This window comes from Electrophorus electricus, chromosome 22 (assembly GCF_041902795.1).
Source record: "Electrophorus electricus isolate QZ-2024a chromosome 22, ASM4190279v1, whole genome shotgun sequence".
NCBI classification, from domain to species: domain Eukaryota; kingdom Metazoa; phylum Chordata; class Actinopteri; order Gymnotiformes; family Gymnotidae; genus Electrophorus; species Electrophorus electricus.
In genome coordinates this window covers 6,178,211-6,203,911 of record NC_137518.1, presented here as the reverse complement: position 1 = coordinate 6,203,911, position 25,701 = coordinate 6,178,211, and the positions used below count along the sequence as shown (strand labels likewise).

The window sequence follows — 25,701 nt, the reverse complement described above, 5'->3', positions numbered from 1 at the left end:
ACTAATAATAACTAATTTAGACTGGTAACTGAAAAGGCCCGACAATCCTCCAGCCAACAAAATCTAAAAACATTAAGGCTATTTCATAAGTGTAATTAATATATCATAATACATAGTTATGATCTCACCTACTGCAGGCCAGTGACTGACTGTAGCATACCTGGTGCTCTGTGCCACCTCAAATTCCACCTTACAGCTTTAGGCCTGTACCTATATTTTATAATTACCCATGTGTTTATACATTTGTAAGAAGTGTAGCTAACGCTTGCTTTGAGGTCAAAGACCAGTCGCTCGTAAAAAAAAAAAGTAATTAATTAAAAAAAAAAAAAAAGACTTCGAGACCGATAAATATAAAAAATATTTTTAAAAAGTCCCGTTTTATTTCCGTTGTATGTCATTTTCCTTTGTTTCAGTAACCGAATGACCTTGAGCAGTAGTACACACAGTCCTAAATATATATAATTACGTGCTATTAAATTTTATTATTTTTCTAAATAGACTGCTTTAAGGTATTTTCTACTAGATTTTTTTCATTGTTTCAAGCAGTCTTTAACTTAAAATCATTAACTATGAGGGTGTGTGCACATCAAGGAGGGCACAGCAAGAGTAACTCCTCAATGCAGCCCACCACGCTTAGAAGTACATTATTTTTGCAACAGGCTTTTCCGCATCGCTCCATGTGACAAGAAGGTGTTCCAATGGGAGGGGAAACGCGCGCGAGAAAGCATGTCGCGAGCATCGGTCCCCTCGAAGTGACTGCAACTGCGCCTCAGAAACAAGAGCACCTGTCAGCGTCTCGTTATCCCCGCTCAGTAAATTTGGTTCTCTGAAGGTATCGGGCGTTTCTGTCAACACGGACAGGCAAAGGGAACAGTGTCATAAGGTGAATACTGAAGAAGAAAGTTTTGTGACGGTACAAGACACCAGCGAAAGAAGGATCGACATAAGTGTCACCGTTCAAGAAACAACTTCAGGTGAGTGCCGTTCAACGTTTCGTCTGCGTGTAGCGTCTGTGGTGTAAACCGTAATGAAGTTGCTCCAGAAGCCTCGGTCAGCCAGAGCAAGTCACCAAGTTCCGACGGAGCTGAAAAAAGGTGTACCCTTTGCTCCAGGTAATTGCAAAGCGTAAGATTTCCCCTTTTCCCTCCACGCCTACCCTATACCTATTTGAAAAACAATTTTGACTACGTTTAAAATATAGAAGTGCTAAATGATTGACGTTTCCATGATATAGCCGACTGTGTAACAGTAGTCGAGAGTTACTGCGATTAAGAATGTGGCGTAGTAAATGCACAAGTTAAAACTTTGTAACGTGCAAAAATGAGTGCTCGCTTGTCACAGCTAATCAATTCTGTGTGACTCAGCAGTTTATAGACCCTAACTGTGCAAGTAAATCATCTATGAGACATCACAAATAACAAATCAGTGAAAGTAGCTTGTCGAATTAAGCAATCTGTACGCGCTGCCTGCTTTTGAAGAGACAACCGTGTCATTAAACTGGCAAGACAGGTGCTGAGCCAAAATTTAAAACATTTCAATGCATATAAATGATGTGTAACTAATCCATAAGATTATTTCAAATAAATCTTACTTCGTTTCTAATGAGTTATTGTTATATAGAGTCTATGGTCCATCATTTATCATTTGATCCTACTATTCACATGGTAAGACCAGTTAGTTTAATTATTTTATAGATTTCTTATTTTGTGATTAACGTTAAATCACTGAAGTATTATACATTTTAAATTTCAACAATTTTATTGTTATATAGTCTATATAATTTGGCTGTAAATAAAATGCTCTGGTAATTACTTCATTTTTATCACTTTCAATAGAAAGATGCTAGTATTTTTTTTTACAGCACATTTCATGTAACTTTGGATTACTGCGTAATAGTAGGTGTGCATAGGAGACATTTTCCAATGACTGTTGTCTGTATTCTTGCTGTCACATACTTGCTTCCGAACATACCAGTCAAATTTACTGATGGGTAAGTTTTCTGCCACTGTCATGACATATAAAAAACATCCTAAGATAGGCAAAGGAAATGTCACATGGAACCTACAGATGATGATCTCAGCATGTATGATTTTTGGAGAAACTGGGCTAAAGACATTCTTAGATGTCCTGTTGTGAGGTTCAACCTTATGTTAGGAAGCACATGGCAGAAGTAGAATGATGAATTACAATTACACTTATAATTGATGAATTTGACTTTCGTTACAGAAGCCTAGTGCATTGCATGGGTTTGTGTGGGGGAGGGACTTATAAATCCTCAGAAGTAGTACGTATGTTCCCTATATCCTACACACAGACTTGTTACCTCTTATCGGTTTCTGATAAAGTGATGTGATATGATTATGCTGGGTCTACATTAAAGGTTGGTGAGCCTTGATAATAACTGCATCGTAATTCAAGCACCAAAGTCACTCTCTTGTGACAGTCACTAACAAGAACTAAGTTGAGTTGTCTGCCATATGCTATTTAGGGAAATTACTAAATAACCTATGACATTTTTGAATTGTGAAATCAGCAGGGGAAGAACTAGTTTGGGGCACTAGCTTTGGTGAATTTTGGATTATGCTTTGTTAATATATCAGAGGTCATTTTTATGTTCACATGGAAGCACATAAAGTGTTCTTTATCTGTATAGACAGGAAGTTGAATGGATATGAATTTACATATTTTATGTAGCCAATAAAGGGTTTTTTTTGCTTCTTCTCATAAAAGTAATATTTATGCTGGCAATGACGTTTTATTATATCTCTAAAGATGTCAAACTTTAAATTCATATTAGTTGTGTAATTCTTAGCTTGTAAATTAGTTTGTACACATGGTTGTGTGTATTCACATAAGTTCATGAAATATAAGTGCGTGTGTGTGTAAATGTGTTTCAAAAGCAATGAGATGGTCTAGAGTGAAAAGAGTGACGCTGTTTGGCATGAGATCGTCTGACCAGTTATATAATTGACATACTATGTGACGGACTTTGTTCTGTTGTCATAAATGTAAGATGCAGTGATATGAGCAAAGCCCTGTTTACATTGTGCCTCTGTATATTCTGTGTTGAGTTTTCTACATTACAGAGGCGCTGTTTGTAATGGCACACTAAGAATGGAGATTACTTGTGTTGGCTAAAGACAGGACTTGACAAATATGGTATTTTCTTTGAATTTTTAAAAACATGCCAGCTAAAGATCAGCATGTGGGTGGGTGTCACTTGCACTGTTTGTTTTAACAAAGTGTGGCCTTGAAGGCTTCTTGATGCGGTTATGGTGCAAACCTTTAAACACCCCCTCCCCCCATTTTTGCTGTCCCCGCATGGTTTACACCAGGAGCAACAGTTTTGCAACAGCAAAGCCATGCTAACAATATCAGAAGTGCCTTGGAAGCTGTCATAAGAGAGTGCCAGCAAAGTGGTCATTCTCGGTTGCAGTTGTGGTGACCCCTGCACTGAAATGTCTTTTGTCTGCTGAAACAGCTCCTGCTTCCCTGTCTGCACAGCTTGATCGCTTGCCAGTCAGCGGAATTAGACATTCTGGTACAGGGCTGACGCTGAGCAGCTGTGGGAGGTCAGCAGGACCTGTGGCACGAGCAATGCAGAATATGCTGTCACCTCAGTTTGTGATGTTTGTACCATAAAAGGTTTCACATTTGGGTTAGCATGTAGGGGAACTGGTTTTCCCGCAGGTTCTTGCATCAAAGGGTTCAGCCTGACACCAGGGTCCCAATCCCAGGCCAAACTGAAGGGTTCATATGAAGCGTCCATTTGAAAGGTCCACATACCCTCAAATGGTTCATTCGAAGCTTTTCTTGAAAGAGCGTTCATTCCTGTTTGTACTAGTATTGATAGTTATTTTATAGGGTAGTGGTTGGTTTCCAACCCCTCGAAACTGAAGATGTTACTAGGAACCTACATCAGACATCAAGCAAAAAAATAGCACCTCGTCTTCGGAGAAACCGCAGCTGTTTTGCTGGCTTTGGATGAAACTGCGATATCTGCTGCTCCTAACACATCAGAAAAAGACACCCCCCCTCCACCCCCTTATTGTTTTCCTTTGATGCAGCATGCCCTCCATGCTGGAGCCTCTTCGCCCCAAGGTGCTGTCTTACCCAGGCCGATATGTTTCGATCAATCCCTGTACACTGCTGGTCAGGGTATGCACTGCAAAGGTTAGATTTGGGTCCTTACTGAAACTGCTGTGATGGCTGAAATGCAATTGAGCATGCTCTCAGGAGTCATACGATGAGTCTCATGAAATTATGTCACTGTACCTTTCAAAACAATAAAACTATATATATATATATATATATATATATATATATATTTTTTTTTTTTTTTTTTTTTTTTTAAAGTGAGAAAACGTCTGAGCTGACTATTAACCTCAGGATATCCACTGGCTCTTTTGAGGTTTTCAAAATCAATTGAAGCAGCAAGTAAATAAAGCATGCTAGCCTTGCAAAGGTGTAGTGTAAGTAATGACTTGGTCACAGTCCTCAGAGCCTGCGCTTGCGCACAAAGTTGAAGTTTCAAGAAGTGTCTCTCAGACTGTCTTTCCCTGTGGTGAATCGCCTCTAAGAATGTCTGCCCCGGTGGTGTGTGGTTTTTATTTTTGCATAGGCTCATTTGTGAGTTTTTGCATGGCAGAAGCTGATAGAACATGCACACCTCTAAGTTGAACGTAATAAGTAAAGATCAGGCATTCGGTTAGAGTGTGAGTGTCTGAGTGTGAGTGTGTGTGTGTGAGAGAGTGCGTGTGATGAGCCCATTGTAATGCAGCATTGAGCCCATTGTAATACTTCATGGTCATATGGAGAGGGAAGACCTGACCTTTTTTGATTTGGAAACATAAAAGTATACATGTGTTTAATAGTACTGTCAACCTGGATGCTTGAGTTGAGTCTCCCAGAACATTTTCATAGTTAAGAGGGCCATATCACTGTAACTTTTTAAAAATGTTTGTGTTTTCTTGAGGTTTCTGGATTTTCTACAAGAGGTAGTGAGAAATATTGGAAGTTATTTATAAGAAAAGAGGAACTATTTTTACAACCTTCAGGAACCTTGTGTGTAGAACATAACTGCATTTATTAGTGTATTGCACAGTATTTTTGAACATACTCTGCTTATATGCATATGCATAAGTAATCAGTATTGACACCATGTATGATCGTAGAAGTAACAGGTTACCAGTGGCTTTATCTTTACAAGGATATCACTGAGACTTACCAGAATGCGTGACATATCAAGTAATACACATTGTGTGTGTAAGATTAAAGATTTTGTTGAGGGTTTTTGTGTTCAGTATCTACAGTATCCACAAGGTTTAACGAGCATTGTCTAATTCACTCAGCGAGCTGTCTTTTCTCAAAGAACTCACCCCAGCACTAGGCTTCAGTCATCATGAGAATCCCCACCACTTCCCTGCCTGCTCCCTTCTTCCTGCCCACCTCTAGGAACAGGGAAGACCCCTCCTCTCCCTCGCTGAGGCCCAGGCCATGCTGCAGCATTGCAGGGGCCTTGACACAGTGAAGGCACACCCCTTCCTGATCCGGTGAGGAAGCACAACGAGGTTCTCAGGAGAGCCATCAGCCATTAACTCATGCCTATTAAAAGCAATTGGAGGAAAGTTCGTGTCCTCAGATATTGTGCAAGGTCAAATTCCCAAGGAACTGCACAATAACGATCTTGGCACCTCAGACACTTGCTAAAATTGATGCTTGTTGCCGGTCCAATTTACCATTAGGGTCTCCCAAGAATGTTATGGTAAACGATTCGAGCATTTGTGCTCAGCATCCGGCCTAAACCATGTGCTTGCGTATCTCCTAATGTTCTCTCCAGGGGTATGGATGGAGGCCATGAGCTCATGATGAGTCATTTACTGCCCCTGTGGAGGACTGGGCCATGTGCTTGAGTGCGTGCGCCACATGTGTGTGCATCCCTGTGTGCAGCTTGTCTGTGAAGATACTTTGTAGTTGCTGACTATTAGACAAATGGCTCGGCAAGTTTTAACTGCATTCAGTTTTCAGACTGACTGTGCTGTTTGAATTTACCAGTGACAGAACCTCTGATTGTTCATTTTTTAAGCATGTTATGCTATCCATTTGTCCATAAAGCTATGCTGAAGGTTGCAATAGCTTTTTTTAGTGTTTCAGAACATATGACAAAAGAAATAATATAAAAAATGTCTCCCAGAGTTGGGTTCTGAGTGGGGTATCCACATACTACCTGAAGGGTCACTGCATACCAAATATCATGTGAATATCCATCAAAAATGGAGTATATCATTAATCAAATTGCTTAATATTGTCAGATGGAAAAACCATAAAGCAATCGTTGATACACATAGCTCATCTCAGAGTTTTCAACCTACAAAATGAACATGTCATAAATACTCATAAGTGCCTAGTACTTTCTTTAGGATTCGTAATCATTTGGTAAATACAGGATCATGATCTCTAGTGTAAACGGTCAGCCTAAAATGCAATAAAATCAAAACACAAGTAAAAGTGAAAAATGCCAAATTATTCCTTTTAAGGTCAGTTCCCTTTTGAGGCATTAAAAATGACCAGTCATTATTTCTGTGATCTATAGGGAGAAAAAATTCAGGAACTGTACTGACAGTATTGCAGCTACGTTCATGCCAGCGTTAATATATAAAATTATCCAGAGGAAAAAGTGCTCATGCCAGTATGCTTTCTCTAAAGAGAAGTGGAACCATGATGGCTCTAAGCTAGACTGAAGCAACAGGAAGTCATCTGGCTAGCCTAACACTTCACACAGGGCCACATGATAGTTAGCTGTCTGCATTTTGCTGAGGCCATGTGTGAAAATTCGGGGGGGGGGGGGGGGGGGGGGTTGGGGAGGAGGGCAGAGGGAGAGGTTTAAAATTCCAGTTCCTGTTAAATTTGTCATAACCACAGAAATAGTCACTTGCTTGCCCGTTCGCCAAAGTCAAAAGTTCAGTGAATACCACCTTGTCGTAACAAAAAAACAATTCAGGGTGAAGACCAGGGTTTGGGGGGTGAGTGCCTTTTTTTAAATGCTTGTCACATGGTTTATCATATGTTAGATTTGTAATATTGCTCATGCTTGTTGTGGTCTGTAAATTGGTAGTGGTACCTCAGATACTACCTCAGATATGGGTTATCTCTGTTTAAGTGTTGGTAATGACACTTTACGTCAACTTTTTTTAAAGACTTTGTACTCCTCTCAGAACATCTAATGGAAATTACTTTTACTTAGTGAATGAATGAAACAAATGAAAAATCCTTAAACAGAGTCCATTATTTGAAAGCAGTCATTATTGTGCATTTACCATATAATCATATAATAGCATATAATACTGTTTGCCAGGCTATTCTACCACAGCTTCAGGAATTAGGTTTATAGTTTTTATAGTCAGTTCAAGGTCCAACAAAGATCCTGCTAGATCCCCTTTGAAATGATTACTTACGTTTTGAAAACTCTAATCTGCCTGATTTGATCTTTCATATTAATATTTCATATTAAATAAAGTAAGCAAATAAATTAAATATTAAATAAATTAAGTAAGCAAACAGACAAAGCATGAGCCTATAGTAGAGCGTAACGATTTATTTCTGTGTAACGATTTATGTCTCCATCATGCTGAGAGAGAGTTTAAGAGCAATGTTCCTACCGCACTGTTCAGCTCATCGTGTGTCTCTGAACAGACAACTAAATGGGCATGGCATTAAGACATACTCTTATGAGTATTTGTTAGCTCCTATGGGGCTGGCCATTTCTTCATCCTACTCCATTTCACTGACTTAAACTTTGAGTCACTTGAGCCCAGGGAACATTTAAAGGGACATTTCACCTAAAAATCTGATTTTCATATTCTTGCTTAACTGATATGCTGAGAAGAAATGTTTTTATTCACTACACGCTTACCAAGATAGAAAATGATTTGGTTCCTCATTTTGATACTGTAAACTCATCAAAATGCATCATCTATGTTTTTTCCAACAGTTACCAATATGAGTAAAAAAGTGAAAACATGATTTTTATTTTTTAGATATTCGATTTTTAAAAGTAAAGTACGTATAGTATAGTATAGTAAAGTACGTATAATATTTTGGAATCATGCTAACCTGCTTAAATCCAGACTTAGAAGAATGTAGCTGTTCAATGTAGCTGTTCAAAGTATATTATTCAGCAGCTACACTGAATTATTCTACACTGAACAAATTTTTTAAAAATGTTATATATATGAGTGAGTGTCTCAGCCCACTGTCAGCTCTGTGGCGTGTACGGAATTAATGACAGACAAATCAGCTAATGTTTCATCTAATGCTAGGATAGTTTCTCCACACCCTTAATCAAGCATCTATGTAGAGAATGGATGCTAAAACTGAGAATTTTTGTAGGACTTCCCCATTGCGCATGGGCTTTTTCAAAGTATTTCAAGACATTTGCAGTCAGTCAGACCAAAAATCAGCTGCCACGCCATGCTAGACAAATCCATGCCACGTTTGTTCAGAGTCTGGGCTCCAGCCTGTATAAAATAATTGTTGCATCAAAGTGGTAAATGTGCTGCTTAGTGAATTCAGTAGTAGTTGTGTGGGTGGCGAGACATATTGGCTGTCTAGGCTAGGTCTCGTGGTGAGTGGGCTCTGTTTAGACAGTGGCACGGGGGTAGGGTTTGCTGGCAGTCACAGTGGTACTGGGGTCAGGAAGTCATATTTTCTCCTTTCTTCAGCTCTCTGTACTAAAAGCCTCAAGGTCATGTCCTTTTCCAGTGCAAGTGTTGCATTGACATGCATGTTGCAGTTTTCTAAAAAAAAATTCCTTTTTTTTTTTCTTTACAGATCTAAAGATATTCAAAAACAATGTACCAAAAAATTCTACTGTTATGCTACTATGATCTGGTGTCATAGTTTATTTACCACTATTAGCTTTGATAGTAGCATTAGACTTAAATCACTTAAGGACAAGTGATTTCCAAATCGGCAACACAGCATTTCTGTCTGTCAGTCTCTGGCTAAAAGCCAAATGCTGTAAATGTAAGTGATATTTCTTGATCTCTAAAACCAATTTAGGTGTTTCTTCATGCATTTCACATTTTGTCTGGAGTTAATTTCTCCCACCAAGAAAGCGGTGTGAGTGTTTATCTTATTGTCTACCAACATGTGCATTCCTGTGCTGAGAAAGGTGAGCATGCCTTGGCCGTTGCGCCGCGTTATCACTTAAAAATCCCCCAAGGAAGGCGAAGCTGTCTCTCTTTGTGGGCTTATCAGCAGCGCGGTCTCCGATGAATGTGGTGATGCCATTGAATGTTGCCAGACAGGTTCTCCTTGTGCGCTCACTGCTGACGGTTGTCACTCTTCAAGAACCTGGGAAACATTTGTCAAAGGTAGCATAATCCTCAGCACATTGCAGCTCTGCTTCTCCCCAGTTGTGAGTTATGACACACTGACAGGTGGGTAAGAGAGCTTTTTTGTGTGAATTTTCTTTTTTAAGGTAATTTGCCCCTGGAATCTCAGACAGGTTATCTAAGATATCTGGCTTTTCCTGCTGTGGACTACATGTAAGATAATAATTTGTCAGTTAAATCGACTATAGTGATTCCCTACTCCTCTTTTTAATAAGTGTCATGCAAATGCACCATTGCAGAAAGTTTTTTCAATGGTTTCTAGATCTTAATTATGGGCTATAAATATGTGATATTGGATGCTTGGGAGAGATGAAACTTCAAATGCACTTTTTTGTTGTTGTTTCACTGTTTTTCCCTTTGGCTTGGCCATTGCTGTGCTTAGGAAATTTTGATGGAAAACATGATGTTCTTGTTGCAATACTGTCCCTGTGGAAAGGATTTCACATTACATTGTGTGAGCAACTCCTTCCCTTCGCTTTCTCACATGAACAGCTCTGCACAGAAAACTGTCCCTAGCTTCTCTCCCTTATTTGAAGGACACCCAACCATATAAACAACCATGTGTGGAACTGCCCATGTACTCGAAGACACCAGAAACACCTGAAAAATATTGCATTATTGGCACGTGACAAAAATGTCATAAATACTGCACTAAGCCCTATGCGTAGGTTTAAAAATGCCGTGAAGCAGAACGCCATGCTGCCTGCCTGGGCTCCTCAGTACACTGCAAGACCAAACTTGATGATGACAGAGCAGCCGTGTCCATTAAGGGTTGGTCTGCACGGCATCCTTTTCTTCCTACGCGCTGCATTAACTTTGATGGCTTGTTGAGTGCCGTTCTTGCTCCATCTGCCAGGTTGCCGTGGGCAAAAGTGTTGTCCAATAGGCAACAAAGTCAAACTGGGGCGACCTCTTTGGCATCCTGCTCCATCACTTTGGGTGTTTCACATCATTATGTAACCAAGAATAAAAGAGCATTTAAGTGTTGTGCATTCAACAGACTTATTTCCATTCATTCTTTATATTGTGTAGGGAAGGTTTTTAAGGTTTTATCATATGCATCATGTGACCATACTTGTCATGGGACAGGTTTGTGGTTCCAAAAATGTGATGACTGGGGACATGAACTGGTGAGAAAGCAGAGAAGTGATGCCTCAACAAAACCAAAACTTCTGGCATTACTTGTTTCTTTGCCTTTCCAATTGGAGCAAAAGTCCTCCCACAAGAAAATGTGTTTACCACAGTCCACAGTGGACAGGCTAGGGACATAGAGTTGTGGGTATACTAAGAATAAAGACTGGAGCTGTGTACCTCTTCTCACCGCTTGCATGAAGACAATTGGCAGGTCATTTTTAGGAGATTCCCATTCATTCATTCACATTCCATTCAGGGAAATAATAAGCCACTGAGCAGAGGATGTTTGCCGCATAAGGGTATTTTGGGAAAGTCATTGGGCACCTTGTCAACTATTTAGCTATTTTTAGAATATTTAGTGGGCACTGTTGGAGTTCGACACCTGTACATGTTCTCATCAGACCTCCCTGCATTCATCCAACCCCTTATATTGGGTTTCACAATATCCTTAAAAATAAATTCCTGTGTAGATAAAATTACGTTCAGGAGGAAGTTTTAATCAACCTTTTCTCAGTCCCAGGTGGGAATACACATTTCCACCTTAACAAGTGGCCTTGGTTATGTAAAATCTTGCTGGTTGCAGGGAGGTCAATATAGAGTTGGGGTACGATAAGACTTAAGTAAGTTCGTTGATGTGCTCGCCAAGTCAGGGCTAAGTTTATAATCAGCCACATCTCTGTACCTGAGAATGCACACTGGAGTTGTGCTGTATATTTAGAACAGTATAATTCTACATTACTTTCATGGCAAAGAGCTGGTTTTCCTGCTCTCTAGTAAAACAATGCCCACCACAGGTTTCAAAATAATAGATAAATAGGGAGACCAAGGTAGAATATCTCCCATATTTCTAAAAAACGCTGTGAAAAATGAAAGGTCATTTTTTGAACCAGTCCATGGACATTTATAGACCTAGACTGCTGCTTAGCCAATGAACATGTAGACGCATAACATATTTGTGATAAAGACGAGAAGTTTTTCTCATTCAAATTTGTGTTTATTTTTATCTTCATTAACAGGTGCATCAAATTACCCTGCGGCAAACCCGCAGTGCCAATTTTACTTGGCACTTTACTAAGGAATTCTCCTAAGTAGAAAGTTGGTTGTTTTTGTTTTTTCGGTGAACTAATCATGTGGTTAAATATGTTAACGAAACCAAAAGAACCACTCCTTGCTTTTTGACATATAGTAATTGCATATAAATTCTTTGCAGTAATTTGCTTGTTTGTAAAGTTGTCTTCATGTTGACATTATTTTCTTGACACAGGTTCTGTGTTTCTGATTTTGACTGATTTTAGATTGCTTCTTGATGTGTTGTCTCACACTTTGACAGTGTTGTCTGCACAGAATAATTGTGCTGAAGTTTATACAGAGAGAGCAAGAGAAAGTGAGAAAGTGAGAGATGTAGTGTTGGTGTAATGTCCTGGCCTCACTGGCAGTCCTGCTGCTTCTATGACCAGTAACAAGACCCTGGAGAGCAGCAATAATCTTGGGCAATTTCATGCTGTTCTCTGGATGATCTTCCTTTGACATAATGGTAGATGCTAAGTTAGTTAGCCATTTGAGAATGGCTTAGTTCCCCTACATGAATTGCTGCAGGCTGTTTGATGTTTGGTATCTCTTAGCTGTTATGGAGTGAAGCATTGGCTGTTTAGCACATTTCCAATTTAGGCTTAATTGTATGCAATAGTTCCTGACAACCCTAGAAAAACAAGCATAAGTTGCCTTGGGAACAGTCTTGTTTGCAGGGTCAGGCACAACCAGTTGGGTTCCTTGGGTGAGGTCACAACCTCTTGCCTTGTCCTAAAGCTGCTTCTCTCCTTTACGCACAGACATGGTGGACACACAGACGCTTTCCTGGGCCACTGGATTCAACCTGAGCTCTCTGGACCTGGATGGGCTCGATGACAGCTCACACTCTCTGGACATGAAGCCATTCTCTACTCTGGACTACGCAACAATCGCGGCATCTGAGTACACACCCAGCCCGTCCCAGATTGAGGCAGCACACACAATGGACCTGACACACATGTACAGCTACAGAGCTCAGGAAAGCAGCTACAGACTCCAGGAGCTCCACTACAGAGGCCAAGACAATTACAGGGTGCCAGAGAGCAGCTACAGGAATCAGGACAGCAGCTACAGGACTCAGGAGAATGGCTACAGAGTACAAGAAACCCAGAGTATGCTTTTCTGTTCATAGATAATTGTGCTTTATCACTCACAGGACTGGTTTTCCAGACATACTCTTGGAATAATCGACAGAGCCACTGGCCATTCACTTCTAAAAACAAGTTTGAGTTTAGGATTAAGCTAAATTGGAAGCAAATGTCAATAGTTAATCCTATATTTTAGAAGTTACCATTAAAAATGTCATACAAAGTAGGAATACCCAAAACATGATGTTTTAACCTAAAAAGTTTATATTCAGACATGGTAAAAGGTATGTTTTTCTTCATAGTATGAATATGGATTCATAACTCATAAATACACAAGTTTGTTTAAAAGTGCATTTATACAGAAATAAATCACAGTACCATTTCTACCCATTTATTTTCATCTCTACACAATGTGAGGCTGCTTACAGCGTTTTAAATGCAGGTGGGATTTTATACTTGTCATATTTTCTAATACTGCATGTTGTTTTGATTTCCTTCAGGTTCAATTAAAGTTGAGCCAGAATCCCCACCACAGTATGCAGAAAACAGCATGCCCAAAGTCCACGAAGACCCCTCCACCTCTGTGCTGAACATCGAGTGTCGCGTGTGCGGAGACAAGGCCTCGGGCTTCCACTACGGAGTCCACGCCTGTGAAGGCTGCAAGGTACCTTTAAATACCACTTCCTGAAAAATCACTCGCATTATAGCTGATCACAGGCAAACGCCACAGACCATACTTCCTCATGAGTGAATTTGAACGCACGTTATGGTGTTTTATCATTGTTTTATATACCATCGCATTATGGCTTGGTGTTATTATGGTCTGCAAGAGCTGGCATTGCTTTCTGAACGTATAAATGGATGGCTCATGTGCACAATTTACAAGGGAACTGGCCAGACATGGTGATAAATGTATGGTTCAAGTTTAAACTTGAGCTAATTTTTATTATGGAACTTCCTATGGCGACGAACTTTGAGTATCTAGCTAACTCTTTAACTTTAGCTTTATTTGCATGCCCAAAAAGCACAAACTCCATCTTGTCATTCAGATAAATTCAGTTTCAGTTTGCTCTCAGACACCCTCATAGATGAGGTCAAAAGGTGTCTGGCTATCTTTCCTCTGTCTGTCACTTGAACCACAAAAGCACATGTGAGTTTCCACCAAAAGAAATAAATGCAGGCAGAAAGTTGTATCTGAATAAGAATAATCAAGTGAGTGGGTGACCCAGACACTTCAGATGTATTTCCATCCTACACACTCTAGACATAGTGCTTTTAGAAGAAGGCAGGTGGGTAGGTGGTTTTGATGTTACACCTTAAATAAATTAAACAGCTCACCACCATCAGTCTGTGGAATTACCCAATTTCTCAACAGAGCAACATAAAAGACAGGTTCATAACCATGAAGTAAGATAATCCCTCTAAAAAAATGCAAAACATGTGTCTAGCCATGTGACTTTTTCTTAGAACTGGATGACTGAAATGGGATGTTTCAATTGAAACAACACAGTGCATCCATATCTGGCACACCCTAGTAGTGTCAAAGTATGTTAATATACTGTTGTCGTTCTGCCACATTAAACAACAATGCCTGAACCGAGGTTCAGCCAACCAGGTTAATACATGAATTGTTCCAAAATACAAAAGCCATTTTTGGGTGGAGTGCTATTCGCCCCAACATCCTATTTCTATTTATAGTCAAAAATGCTACTAAAATTAACAGTAAAGTCATCAAGGGGTACAGAACATACATGGAAAACATCCTCTCAGTTTTATAATGCTTCTTCCATATACGTACACTGCTTATGCTGACTGATGTACTACTGTCAGTAAATGAGAACCATTGAAACAGAAATGGCCTAAAATGAATAAAATGCATTTAAAGAATAGTTCTCTCCTGGGCATTTGAAATAAATTAAAAATGCTGCCTTTGTTTGCTAATTAGATTATTGACAGTACAAATTTGTAGCTTCTGTTTTCATGAATTTTATGTGTGGAATTTTAAGTTAGAATATGCTAATATCAGACTGTTTTTATTTTATTGTAATTATTGTTCAACTACTGTTCTTTCTTTCTGGTAAATATAAATAATCCATGGGATACATTTATCTGGGCTTATTAATGACAAGATAATGAGAGAATGATAAAAGAGACTATTGAGATCTTTTTTTCTGCCCAAAGTCCAATCTAGGCAATACTACTGTGTCCCGATGGTGTGTTGTATAGATAAGCCTTGTCTAACCTAATCTTCTGGTGAGTAATGATTTTTCAGCTGACATAAGGTCTGTAACCAAATGTCTCCTGACCACATAGTGGAGCCTGTAAGTAGCTTAGAAAGCACAACCACAGAAATGGTACCCATTAAATCAGAAGCAAAAGACTGGTAGCATTTATTAAATGTCATTTAAATTGCCCTCATATGGTACTCGAGTGTTGAAGGTCATGAGCCAAAATGTGTCTGTACTGGACTATTATTAACAAAGGTGCTAACTGTGCTAAAATTAGCAAAGTTTGAAACTTGCTTTCAAGTTCTGAGTTACTGAAAAGCAGTACACGTTGTGTATACGAGCACCCTATGGTTGGGTCTGCATTCCAGTTGTGCTATAAACCAACTATTGATGGGAGTCTTTGGGGAAACACAGCTGGCTTTTCTTCAGTGGGGCAGTGCACTGGGCACAGTCTCTCTGATTTTTATACTAACATACTAGTTGATTATGGCACAGGTAAAGTTGTGTAATTGTAGCTCTTCTCCAAATGAGTGGCACTTTGAACCTTCGGTGAGGGATCATCTAGTTCAAATCTTGACAATGCCACATCCGTCTGTGACCAGGAGTCCAAGAAAGTATAGCAGAGCCTGGCCTGGGTCTCATCTCACTCTCCCTCTACCAACCAGTGCAGTACTAGCTGCCAACTCAGGTCACGTATACCAAGTGGGACAATTGCTTCTCTCCTCCAAGCATGTTCATCTGCCCTATGATGCTACGTGAGCACCAGAACAACGTTGAGATCATCTGACTTCCTTTACGTACCGTGAAGTAATGACACCCATCCACCCCCCCCCCCTTTTTTTTTGCCCGCAGGGATTCTTCCGTCGTACCATTCGGCTAAAGCTGGTCTATGATCACTGCGACCTGCACTGCCGCATTCACAAGAAGAGCCGCAACAAATGCCAGTACTGCCGTTTCCAGAAGTGCCTGATGGTGGGCATGTCGCACAATGGTGAGGTGCTGCTCTCATCAGCTGTTGCCCTTTCTGCGCAGCTAGTTTCCATTCAAAGGATAGCAACACTTTTTTTTTTCTTTCCGTGGGCTGATGCATCCCTAGTGACATGTCGGTGTCTCTTCTGGCCGTAGCCTGGGAAAGACCCTGCTGAGAAATCTATTTCCGCCCGTGCTGTCTGAGGTAGACACTCTACGTATGGCTCCTCCCCCAAGGCAGCAGCAGTACCTTCGGTCTGCTCACTTTGTTTCCTCTTTGTGGTCTCCAGCTGCATTGTACATTGCATAGTCAGAACATGCAGAATGCTGAGAAACAGCTTCCCTCGAAATGGAGCCACATTCGCACCTTGCAGTCAGACAGACCTATCATGGTATCGTTGATCATCAGCTAGTTCTAGCCAAAAGCTTGGAGGGTTAGACGTGCTGTGTTCTTCCTATGTACTTTGTGCTTAATAGGTTTATTGTAGGCCTTCCTGTGTCAAAAGTGTAATAAATAACAGACAGCTTACCTGAATTGTTTGTTTACTTTCATCCAGGGTATCTTGTGGTCTGAAGAACCCTGCCACGCCCCCCCCCCCCCCCCCCCCCCACACACCCCAAGAATAAAGGAACAAAACAATAATTAAGAAAAATTAACAGCCCAAAATTCTAGCCTGATGACAGCAGGGAGGAAGCAAGATGCAAGTGCGGGAAAGGAGTGAATAGAATATAGAATAAAGGAACAAAATAAAAAGAACACAAAAGAGAGTTGGCTAAATATAACGGCATCAGAAAATCGCTGGCAGTAAGATTTGGGGTGCTGAGGTGCAGCAGAATGGCAGCAATGCTCAGGGCGTCTCGCTGAACAGTCGGCCAGCAATGCACAGCACAAGACGAATGTACCAGTGGACTTTATATAAAGGGGAGAAACAAAGGTGCAATATAGGTACTGGTTACATATGATTAATAATCAGATGATTGAGAGTAGGTCAGGTGTGTGTGTGAGCATGTGTGTGTGTGAGCGTGTGTGTGTGAGCGTGTATCCCTCTGCCATGGTGCCTGACACACTGACATCTAGAAGCTTTGGTATGTAGTGAATGTGATGCCATTACTTGGCAGATTACAAATATTCACTTAATGAGAGATGATCAAATTCCATGGACCTGCAGTTTACAATATCATTGCCACTTTACACCTGGTTATGAAAACATATCCCTAGTAGAGCAGCCACTTACATGATTTTGTATTGTACTTAGCAGAACCTATATGCAGACTGTTTTCTTAAAATTTCTCACTCATTTCATCTCCATCTAAAAATTATGAGGATAACAACAATTTCATGTGTCATTAATCTCCATTTCATTAAGATAACAGAGAAATGTTTCTATCATTCTGAGGTGAGCAGACATGGTGCGCAGCATACAATCATTCCTTGATCATTGATTAACGTCTCTGGCATTTATGCTAAAACCTGAGCTACAGAGACAAGCTTGAACATTTTTGAAGGGGATTTTTTTTCTACCATCCTGTATGTTTGTTTGCACAGGTAGCACAATAGGAGGCACTTTTGAATTTAGTTTTTCCTTCAGGCACAACCAATCCACTCACGAACGTGTTAAGTTCGCTGAGCTCTTGAAAGCGTAGCAGCTTATTACAGGCGGAGCCGTCCAAGCGTCAGGGTCATCCGAGTTTGTTGCCATCAGGCTTCTCCCTGTCATTGGCTGTCTTAATTTTCCCTCCCCCTTTCCTTACAGGCTCTCCCTTACTCTTGTTCTCAGCTAGGCCACGGAGGTTGCACAAAATCCCATCAGGCTTTCTCTCCCAACCCCACCCCCCAACCCTTTTTTTTTTATCAATGATTCATGAAGGCCCGGCCCCTGTAGCCTTAAATACGCCGTGTCACGGCACCTGGCTCCCTGCCAAGACGTACAGTAGGAGCAGGGTGTGGGAGGAGGCTTGTGCAGGTTTACAAAAGGTGTGATGGCAACGACAGACCCCCATTAATCAAAACCTGCAACAAGCCGGGGCACATGTAGAGGGGAAAAAAAGTTAGACTTCCTTCTCTTAAATATGGTAGATAGGTTTGAAGGTTTGTTGGCTTAAAGGCTTGTCACTTGATGCTTCACGCGTCATTTTCTACCCCCAAGTCAAATACTGAAACCAAATGTGGGTGAGGACCCAAATTACCAGGTTGTGATGTGTGCCAAGCATGTGCAGTCCTTGTTTGCACATGTAATGAGTGGTTAACTGTGTAGAGAACCCTTTAAAAACATAATTCATCATTTTATGATGAATAATATTATTATTTGTTAAGTAACTGCAATAACAGATTACTTTTATCCAAAATTTATTCAAACGTTAATCATACGAAACCTTAATCACGCGAAACCTTCCTCCTAAATTCCTCCTAAATCTCAACAACATAAGGAGAAATCAAATCACTAATGGTTGTGTCAGTGTGAGATGGTAGCATTTCTTTCATTAAGTTACAGTGACATCACCTTCAACTCCATTTAGTTCATGAATAATATGGCTAGGTGACAAGAAATTATGACCTTTTCTTGCCTTTGAACATATCGGTCAGCCCACACCCAGACTAAATGGGTGCATGAGTTCCAGTGCCTGTGACATGACCAGGCAGAGATTACTAGAGATTGCTGAGGCATTGTGTTGGCCAGAGGGTTTTATTACATGCCGTATAAACCTGGTGCTGATAATGTGTCACCATGTAACCATGTGATCCATCATGGCCTCTGCTCAATGGTGATATCCTTAAGACAGTTCAGTCTTCATTTCGCTTAGTCTCAGTTTTAGGAAAGATGAATGATATGGATCCATATAGATATGCATTTCACTCATCAAAATTAATTCTTTGAATTAACTCAACAGTCATTCTCAGCTGAAAACAAATTTATCTTGGTCCAGGAAATGGAAGCCGCTAACAGATCACATTGACATTTGGCAACATACACACTAAAAAAACAAATCTTTTTTTTTTCTCATCCCACCCACTTATCCCCAGGGTGTACATGTTAGCATTGACCAAGTAGATGGTGGATTTGGGGGATTCTGGGGAGGTTCTGACTTTTCTTGGCCTGTCCTCTTTTTTCCCCAAGCCATCCGGTTTGGCCGCATGCCCCAGGCGGAGAAGGAGAAGCTCTTGGCGGAGTTCTCTGCTGACATGGACCACATGCACCCAGAGGCAGCCGACCTGAGGTCCCTGGCCAAGCATCTCTACGAGTCTTATCTAAAGAACTTCCCGCTGACCAAAGCCAAGGCCAGGGCTATCCTCTCAGGGAAGACCAATGATAACGCAGTGAGTTGGAGTTTTGTTTGTTTGTGTGGGGTTTTTTTTTTGGCTGAACCTCTCCATACTATGATTTCCTGTGAACAGAATATGCCCAAAACTTGATGTTGCTTGAGCCATCTTTAAAATGGGGGAAAAAGGATAACTTGAATAACTTTGAAAGTGATTCCTCAGTCACTGGCTAGTATTCAGCATGTGGGCACAGGTCTGCTTGCAGGTATGCAGGTATGTCAGTGGTTATGCACACTAGTTATCTGAGCACATCACAGAGAACAGTCTAGGGCAACGTGCACTTTGGCAGATAGAAAGCAGAAATTCAGGTTTCTAATGTGTCATTCTTCTGACTGCAAGTTTGCATACTCCAATCCCTGTGTTTTGTTTTTGAGTTATGAGTTCCGTTAGCAACCAAATGACCATGCTACCTGGAGTTAAGGATATGGAACCTTAGAACCTTACACTGTAATTTGAAATTCCAGTTCCTTAATTTTAATATATTGAAGATTTTATGTGAAGGCAGGCCATGATGTAAAGGGTCATGAAAGTTATGATGCCTTGAGGATACAAAACAAAAAAATTTGGTTTTATGTGTCGTACAGTTTTGTCTATCTTTTATTTATTTATTTTTTAACTATATTATTATTTTCTTCTCTTTTAGTATGATATTAGTACAAAATTTTCCATTTTAAATTAGGGCATTCTACACCGAACAATCCACACTTCAGATTTTATACACAGTAAATGTGAACATACAGCACAAATGTGGAATAAAAATATTGCTTCATGCTTTTCCATCAAGAGATATGACCAAGGCTGTAGGCTACTTGTTTTGACTAGCATGGACTAAGATATGGGCTGGATGATAATGAACATCTGGTTGCCTCCAGAACATGACAATATTTATGAAGGCACAGGCCACAGAATTGTAACGCTATCAACCTTATGAGGAAAAATACAGAAAACTTTTGCTGCAATGCCAGAACATGTTCTTGCCAATGTATTTCCAAACAGTAGGCGTCGCTTGATTGAGCACTCACTGAAGAAAAACGGCTTATGTTATAACAGACTCCAACATAAATCCATTTATCTTTTTAGGACAATTGCTAATTCACTTTTATTTGCTTTCTATTAAAAATATGGGCATGTCAGTTCCTGCAAGAACTTATGCAACATGGTCGACCCAAAGGTGGTTGACTTAAGATGAAATATGTCACCTTGGGATTTCCCCTGTCCGAATATTTTTTTTTTGTCCTAATACAATAGTATCCTCCCAGGGTGGTTTGTCTAGAATTGGGGATGTCATTTTAACAACTGACCTTCTCCTTGGACATGGCTAGCTGTTTCAAATTTTAATTTAAACCTCTCAGTGTTTGCTAGGGAAAGATGCAGGATGGGCTTAAAGTCCAGTAAAATCCCAGTGTCAGGCCTACCACGCAATAGTATTAAGTAATAAGTACCTAAAGATTTATCCAAGCAAATCACAAAAGCTGCCATTCAAAATTATTTTACATTTAAAATTCATGTACATATTTAGATTTTTAATAAGACTTTAAAAAATTGTTCCATTCCGCTATTAAATAAAAGTCATTTAGCAATGTGTCACTATTTAAAAAAAAGAAATAAGTTTTTTCTGAATTAGGCTTCTGAAAAAATAGCCTCCTATCTGCATTCTTATTGCAGTCTTCAGGATCACCTGACAAAGTTTTCTTTTAAAAAAAATGGCAGAAGCAAAATCATTTTTTCATGCCTGAATTTTAAGGGGAATTTTTAAGGTTAAAGTCATTATGTTCTTTGCAGGAGGTCATATCGCAAAGGTAATGCTATTATTCCACATAGTCTATATAGCCAAGACTTCTGAAAGCAAAACTGTAAGGACAAATTCGATTCTCGGAATTTTAACTCCTTAAATTCAATTTCGAGTTTGTTGAAATGTCTATGCATTATTAAATTATTTTTAATTAGAATGATTGTGCATTTGACACCACATTGTAATAATGACAGTATAATAAATTATTAAGAATTAAGATTATAATGTTAAGAGAAGGACCAGTATTGCATAATAATATATAGCAGTATGGAATATACTGTAGAATGAGATGTAAAGGCTGATAATGCATTGCAAACTGTGCAAATGTCTGGGTAATGGGAAAGACCAGAGAATCTTTCTGTTCAAACGTCAAATCAAATCAAATTTATTTATATAGTGCTTTTTACAATGGATGTTGTCACAAAGCAATTTTACAAATGTCCAAGTCCCAGTGAGCAAGGGCAACAGTGGCAAGGAAAAACTAGAGTATGAGGAAGAAACCTTGAGAAGAACCAAGACTCACGGGGGGACCCGTCCCCCTCTGGCCGACATCAGTCACCACAATAGTAACTATTTTAAGAGAAAAATAAATAAATAAATACTAAAAGGAAAAAACAAGCAATTCATGTCTAGTCTGGTGTTCTAGAAGTCCTAGTCTTGTCCCGATGGTGTGCATGTGTCCGAAACCCATCCCGCAAGAGAACATCCATCAAGGGCAACAGAGAAGTAGTTGGCTTAGATGGAGGTGTGGTGGCATACAGCATGGGACATCAGGGGTGGTGGGAGTAGCCATGGCAGCTGAGATGGGTTGAGGCTCAGTAACATCATGACATCAGGGGTTGGTGTACCTCGGCAGAAAGAGAGAATAAATTATTAGACATGTTCAGGTACAAGAGTGTGTAAGTTAGGGAAGTATAATGTGCAAAGATGGGCTCCAGCAGATCTAGCTATGGCAGCACAGCTAAAATGATAGAGCCAGAAAGAAACACAGGCATGAGGACACCCTGGAACATCAGCACTCCGCTGCTCTCAGTCAACAAACTTGAGGTGAAGTAACAGCATCATAAAAGTTTACCATAACTCTCAATGCCCATTGAGCCCCAGATCTAGACCTTTACCTAAGATGGGAAATGGTTAATAAAATGCCCGACTGTACAGATAGGTTTTCAGCATAGCCTTAAATATTGAGACTGTGTCTGAGTCTCATTCACAGGAAGGTTATTCCATAGTGTGGGAGCTTTATAGGAAAAGGCTCTGCCCCCTGCAGTAGATTTTCTTATTCTTGGTACTGGTAAAGAGCCTGCACTTCTGATGTAAGCAGACATTGTGGATCGTAATGCACTAGTTTTCTAAGGTACTGTGGGCCAAGACCATTCAGTGCTTTGTAGATCATTAGAGGTGTTTTATTATCAATACAAAATTTTACTGGGAGCCAATGTAAAGTATCTAAAATAGGAGTAATGTAATCCAGATAGCAAGCACACACTGCTAGTTGTTGAATAAACCCTGTGCTTTCCACACCTGTTCTGTTTTGTGTGTTAACCAGCCTTCCTTTCTGTTCACCACACGAGCAATATTTGACTTCATTACTTGACCATTTCTGTGCCTGGCACACCCAGCCATTAATGCATGCCGCTCTACACTCCCTCCAACAGCCCTTCGTCATCCACGATATGAAATCTCTGCTGGAGGGTCAGCAGTTCATCAACTGCTGCCATCTGCCCCATCAGGGGCAGCAGCGGGAGAGCACGGGCGCCACACTAACGGAGCTTCAGCGGGAGGTGGAGCTGCGCTTCTTCCACAGCTGCCAGTCGCGCTCGGCTGAAGCGGTCAGCGAGGTCACCGAGTTCGCCAAGAGCATCCCAGGCTTCAGCATCCTTGACCTGAACGATCAGGTGACGCTGCTGAAGTATGGTGTCATAGAGGTGCTCAGCATCATGATGGCCCCGTTGATGAACAAGGATGGCACACTCATCTCCTATGGCCAGATCTTCATGACACGCGAGTTTCTCAAGAGCCTGCGAAAGCCCTTCAGTGACATGATGGAGCCCAAGTTCGAGTTCTCCGTCAAGTTCAACATGCTGGAGCTTGACGACAGCGACATGGCGCTCTTCCTCGCCGTCATCATCCTCAGTGGAGGTTGGTCGTGTCATACAGGGTTCTATAACATTACCATGACACTGTTATTATTTATTTATTGCTTCAAGTAAATTGGGTTAACAAAACCAACAAACACCACCTATGTTGGCCATGACCTTCTTGGATTGCAATTTAAGGAATAAATGCTTTTAGTTAGCACTGAATGGAGTGTTACTCAATAACTGTAGTTGCTTAATGTCACATGATGACAATGAAGCAAAATCGCATGACAGTCAGAGCTGAGAAAGTGCAGCGGTCAGTCCAGACATGCTGATTTATGTTCTACTGGAGCAGACATGGAGCAGACATGTGACCAAGCATGTAGTATCAACAATGACAGCAAAATGTTGTCAGTGTAGTTTAGTGAGTCTTCAGACATTTGGTTTATTTTCAGCTCAGTGTTTTTAACATTGGCTGCCATTAGCCAGGGCTAGCGAAAGGTTTCAAAATATTTTGTCAGCAGTGCAGGTGCCAGTTTTCTAGTAATTTATCATATTTAAAAATATATCTGATATTTAGTCTAATCTACATCATGAGTGCCTCATGTCCATATTTTTACCTTGTAACATTGTTATATGACATGAGCAAGTGGATTTGAATTGCATATGAGCCAGACAAAAGCGGAATTGGTAGATGTGGTTGACTCTGAACAAAATGGCTTAAGAACAACATGGTTATCATTTAGTTTTACTGGTCACATTTTGTAACCAATGTCTTAACCTTGAACTTTGATTATTCAGACTGAGATGTGCACTTCAAGGACAAAAAAACATTGATCAAACAATGGAAATGGGTTTGAAAGGTGACCGAGTAATCGTGTGGAAACATAAATGTCTCTGTGTGTTTTAATTACAGTTGGGCTATATGACTTTTAATTACAGTTGGGCTATATGAATATGGCTTTGTAATAATAGCAGTGATTTGGTTTTATAAATGGCATGTAGGAACTACAATGAATGTGTATAATTACAACAGTTCAAGTTTTAGTAAAAATGTTGTGAATTAATTTGTTTGATGAATTATATAACTAATGTGGATCAGTCAGTTTATATATTATTTGACTTCCAAGTCACTAATATATGACTTATGGCTCGATAAATCCATTGCACATTTAGAACACCTACACACGTAACCTCTCTCCTGGTTTCCATAGATCGCCCAGGCCTACTGAATGTGAAGCCCATTGAAGAGCTGCAGGAGAATGTGCTCCACTCTCTTGAGCTGCACCTCAAGACAAACCACCCTGACTCCCTGCACCTGTTTGCCAAAGTCCTGCAGAAGATGACGGACCTCCGTCAACTTGTCACGCACCATGTTCAGGTGATCCAGCTGCTGAAGGAGTCAGAGGTCGACCTGTGTTTACATCCGCTCCTGCAGGAGATCATGAGGGACTTGTACTAGCTCCCAGCTCCGTCAGGACAGCAGCCATCACGCTTTGTTTCTGCTGTGGAGCTAAGAGTGGTGGTGTTCCCCTATCCACTGTCACTCCCCTCTGTGACAGAACCAAGTCTTCACTGACAGTGAGAGAGCTTAGTTTCTGCTATTTGGTAGTGACATTGGATAGTGCTGGATAGAGAATGTGGCTTTCTGTATTTTACTGGGTTTTAAAAAAAAACACACATTTTCAGTGTGAGCAAACCTGCCAGAACACCTAGATGTATGAATTGAAAATTTCAGTATAGTGCAGTATAGCTTAATTCATATTAATGATTGCAGCCACTGATGTGTAAAGTTTGTTAAACAGAGATGGAGAGTTTTAAAATATATTAATGAAGATGTGATACTTTTGTTAAAGACCAAATAAACTAATATGATCTAAATTTGTCTTAATTTCTTTTCTGACATGAACTGATTGAAGTAACTCTGAGTAGGTAAATGTAAACTGTGACAGTTTTGTACATAAATGAGTCTTTTTTGCAGTTTTCTTCATTCTGAATATGGAATCATATTTCAAAGCTTTACTTTTTTTTTTTATTCTAAAATACAAGAAAAGGTTTGTAAATATAGTAAAACACTGACAGCCTCTGTGGGGTTTGTCATACCTGCTTAGCATTGGAAATTTTTGGTAATGTATGATGTGTAAATAAATATTTTCAATATATGATGATTGCCCCAGTTCTGACTTTGATTGGCATCTGTGCAAGATGTCACATGTCTTCATAAATCCACCTTCTCACTTCCTATGTTTTTTCTTTAAAAGCTTCCTACCGAAACTTATTGCTGGCAGAGTACACACAGTCCCATTACACGCAAAGCCATGTCACAGGCATTACATCACCCATTTATTGCATGTATCTCCAAACACACCCTGGTGTAATTGCAAAATATGAACTCTGCTGCTCTCCATGGTAGATACATATCTCATGTTCCAAGATATCATTTCCAGCTGCAAAACAATGGGCACTTTTTTTTTTACCTTGTCAACTTTTCTGTAAAAGCAGTTTTACTGATTTATAAGCACAGTGGTCACACTGTGTAACATAGTAAGACACAAAAATTCATTTTTATTCTTTCAGTGAAGCATTAAGAATAACTATTGGTTGTGGTATTTTTATTTATTTATTTATTT

General features: G+C 40.1%; 1 protein-coding gene across 3 annotated transcripts; it reads left to right on the top strand.

Moving 5' to 3' along the window:
- The first annotated feature begins 696 nt into the window (after nt 1-696).
- pparg (peroxisome proliferator-activated receptor gamma) lies at nt 697-25,236 on the top strand. 3 transcript variants are annotated; one of them, XM_027029336.3, is made up of 7 exons: nt 697-974; nt 12,359-12,709; nt 13,186-13,349; nt 15,766-15,904; nt 18,999-19,198; nt 22,649-23,132; nt 24,286-25,236. In XM_027029336.3, the coding sequence occupies exons 2-7, from the start codon at nt 12,361-12,363 to the stop codon at nt 24,531-24,533; spliced, it is 1,584 nt and encodes a 527-aa protein (XP_026885137.2). In that variant the 5' UTR covers nt 697-974; nt 12,359-12,360; the 3' UTR covers nt 24,534-25,236. The 3 variants fall into 3 exon arrangements, with proteins under 3 accessions (XP_026885137.2, XP_026885138.3, XP_026885136.2); XM_027029337.3 differs by lacking the exon at nt 697-974 and adding an exon at nt 991-1,112; XM_027029335.3 differs by lacking the exon at nt 697-974 and adding an exon at nt 6,927-7,022.
- Nucleotides 25,237-25,701: the final 465 nt, after the last annotated feature.

Bases quoted from the DNA above. Each gene is read 5' to 3' on its own strand.
- pparg (XM_027029337.3), top strand. From the start codon at position 1,028: ATGAAGTTGCTCCAGAAGCCTCGGTCAGCCAGAGCAAGTCACCAAGTT. The intron at 13,350-15,765 runs GTACCTTTAAAT...TTTTGCCCGCAG, and splicing joins ACGCCTGTGAAGGCTGCAAG to GGATTCTTCCGTCGTACCAT. The intron at 15,905-18,998 runs GTGAGGTGCTGC...TTTTTCCCCAAG, and splicing joins GGTGGGCATGTCGCACAATG to CCATCCGGTTTGGCCGCATG.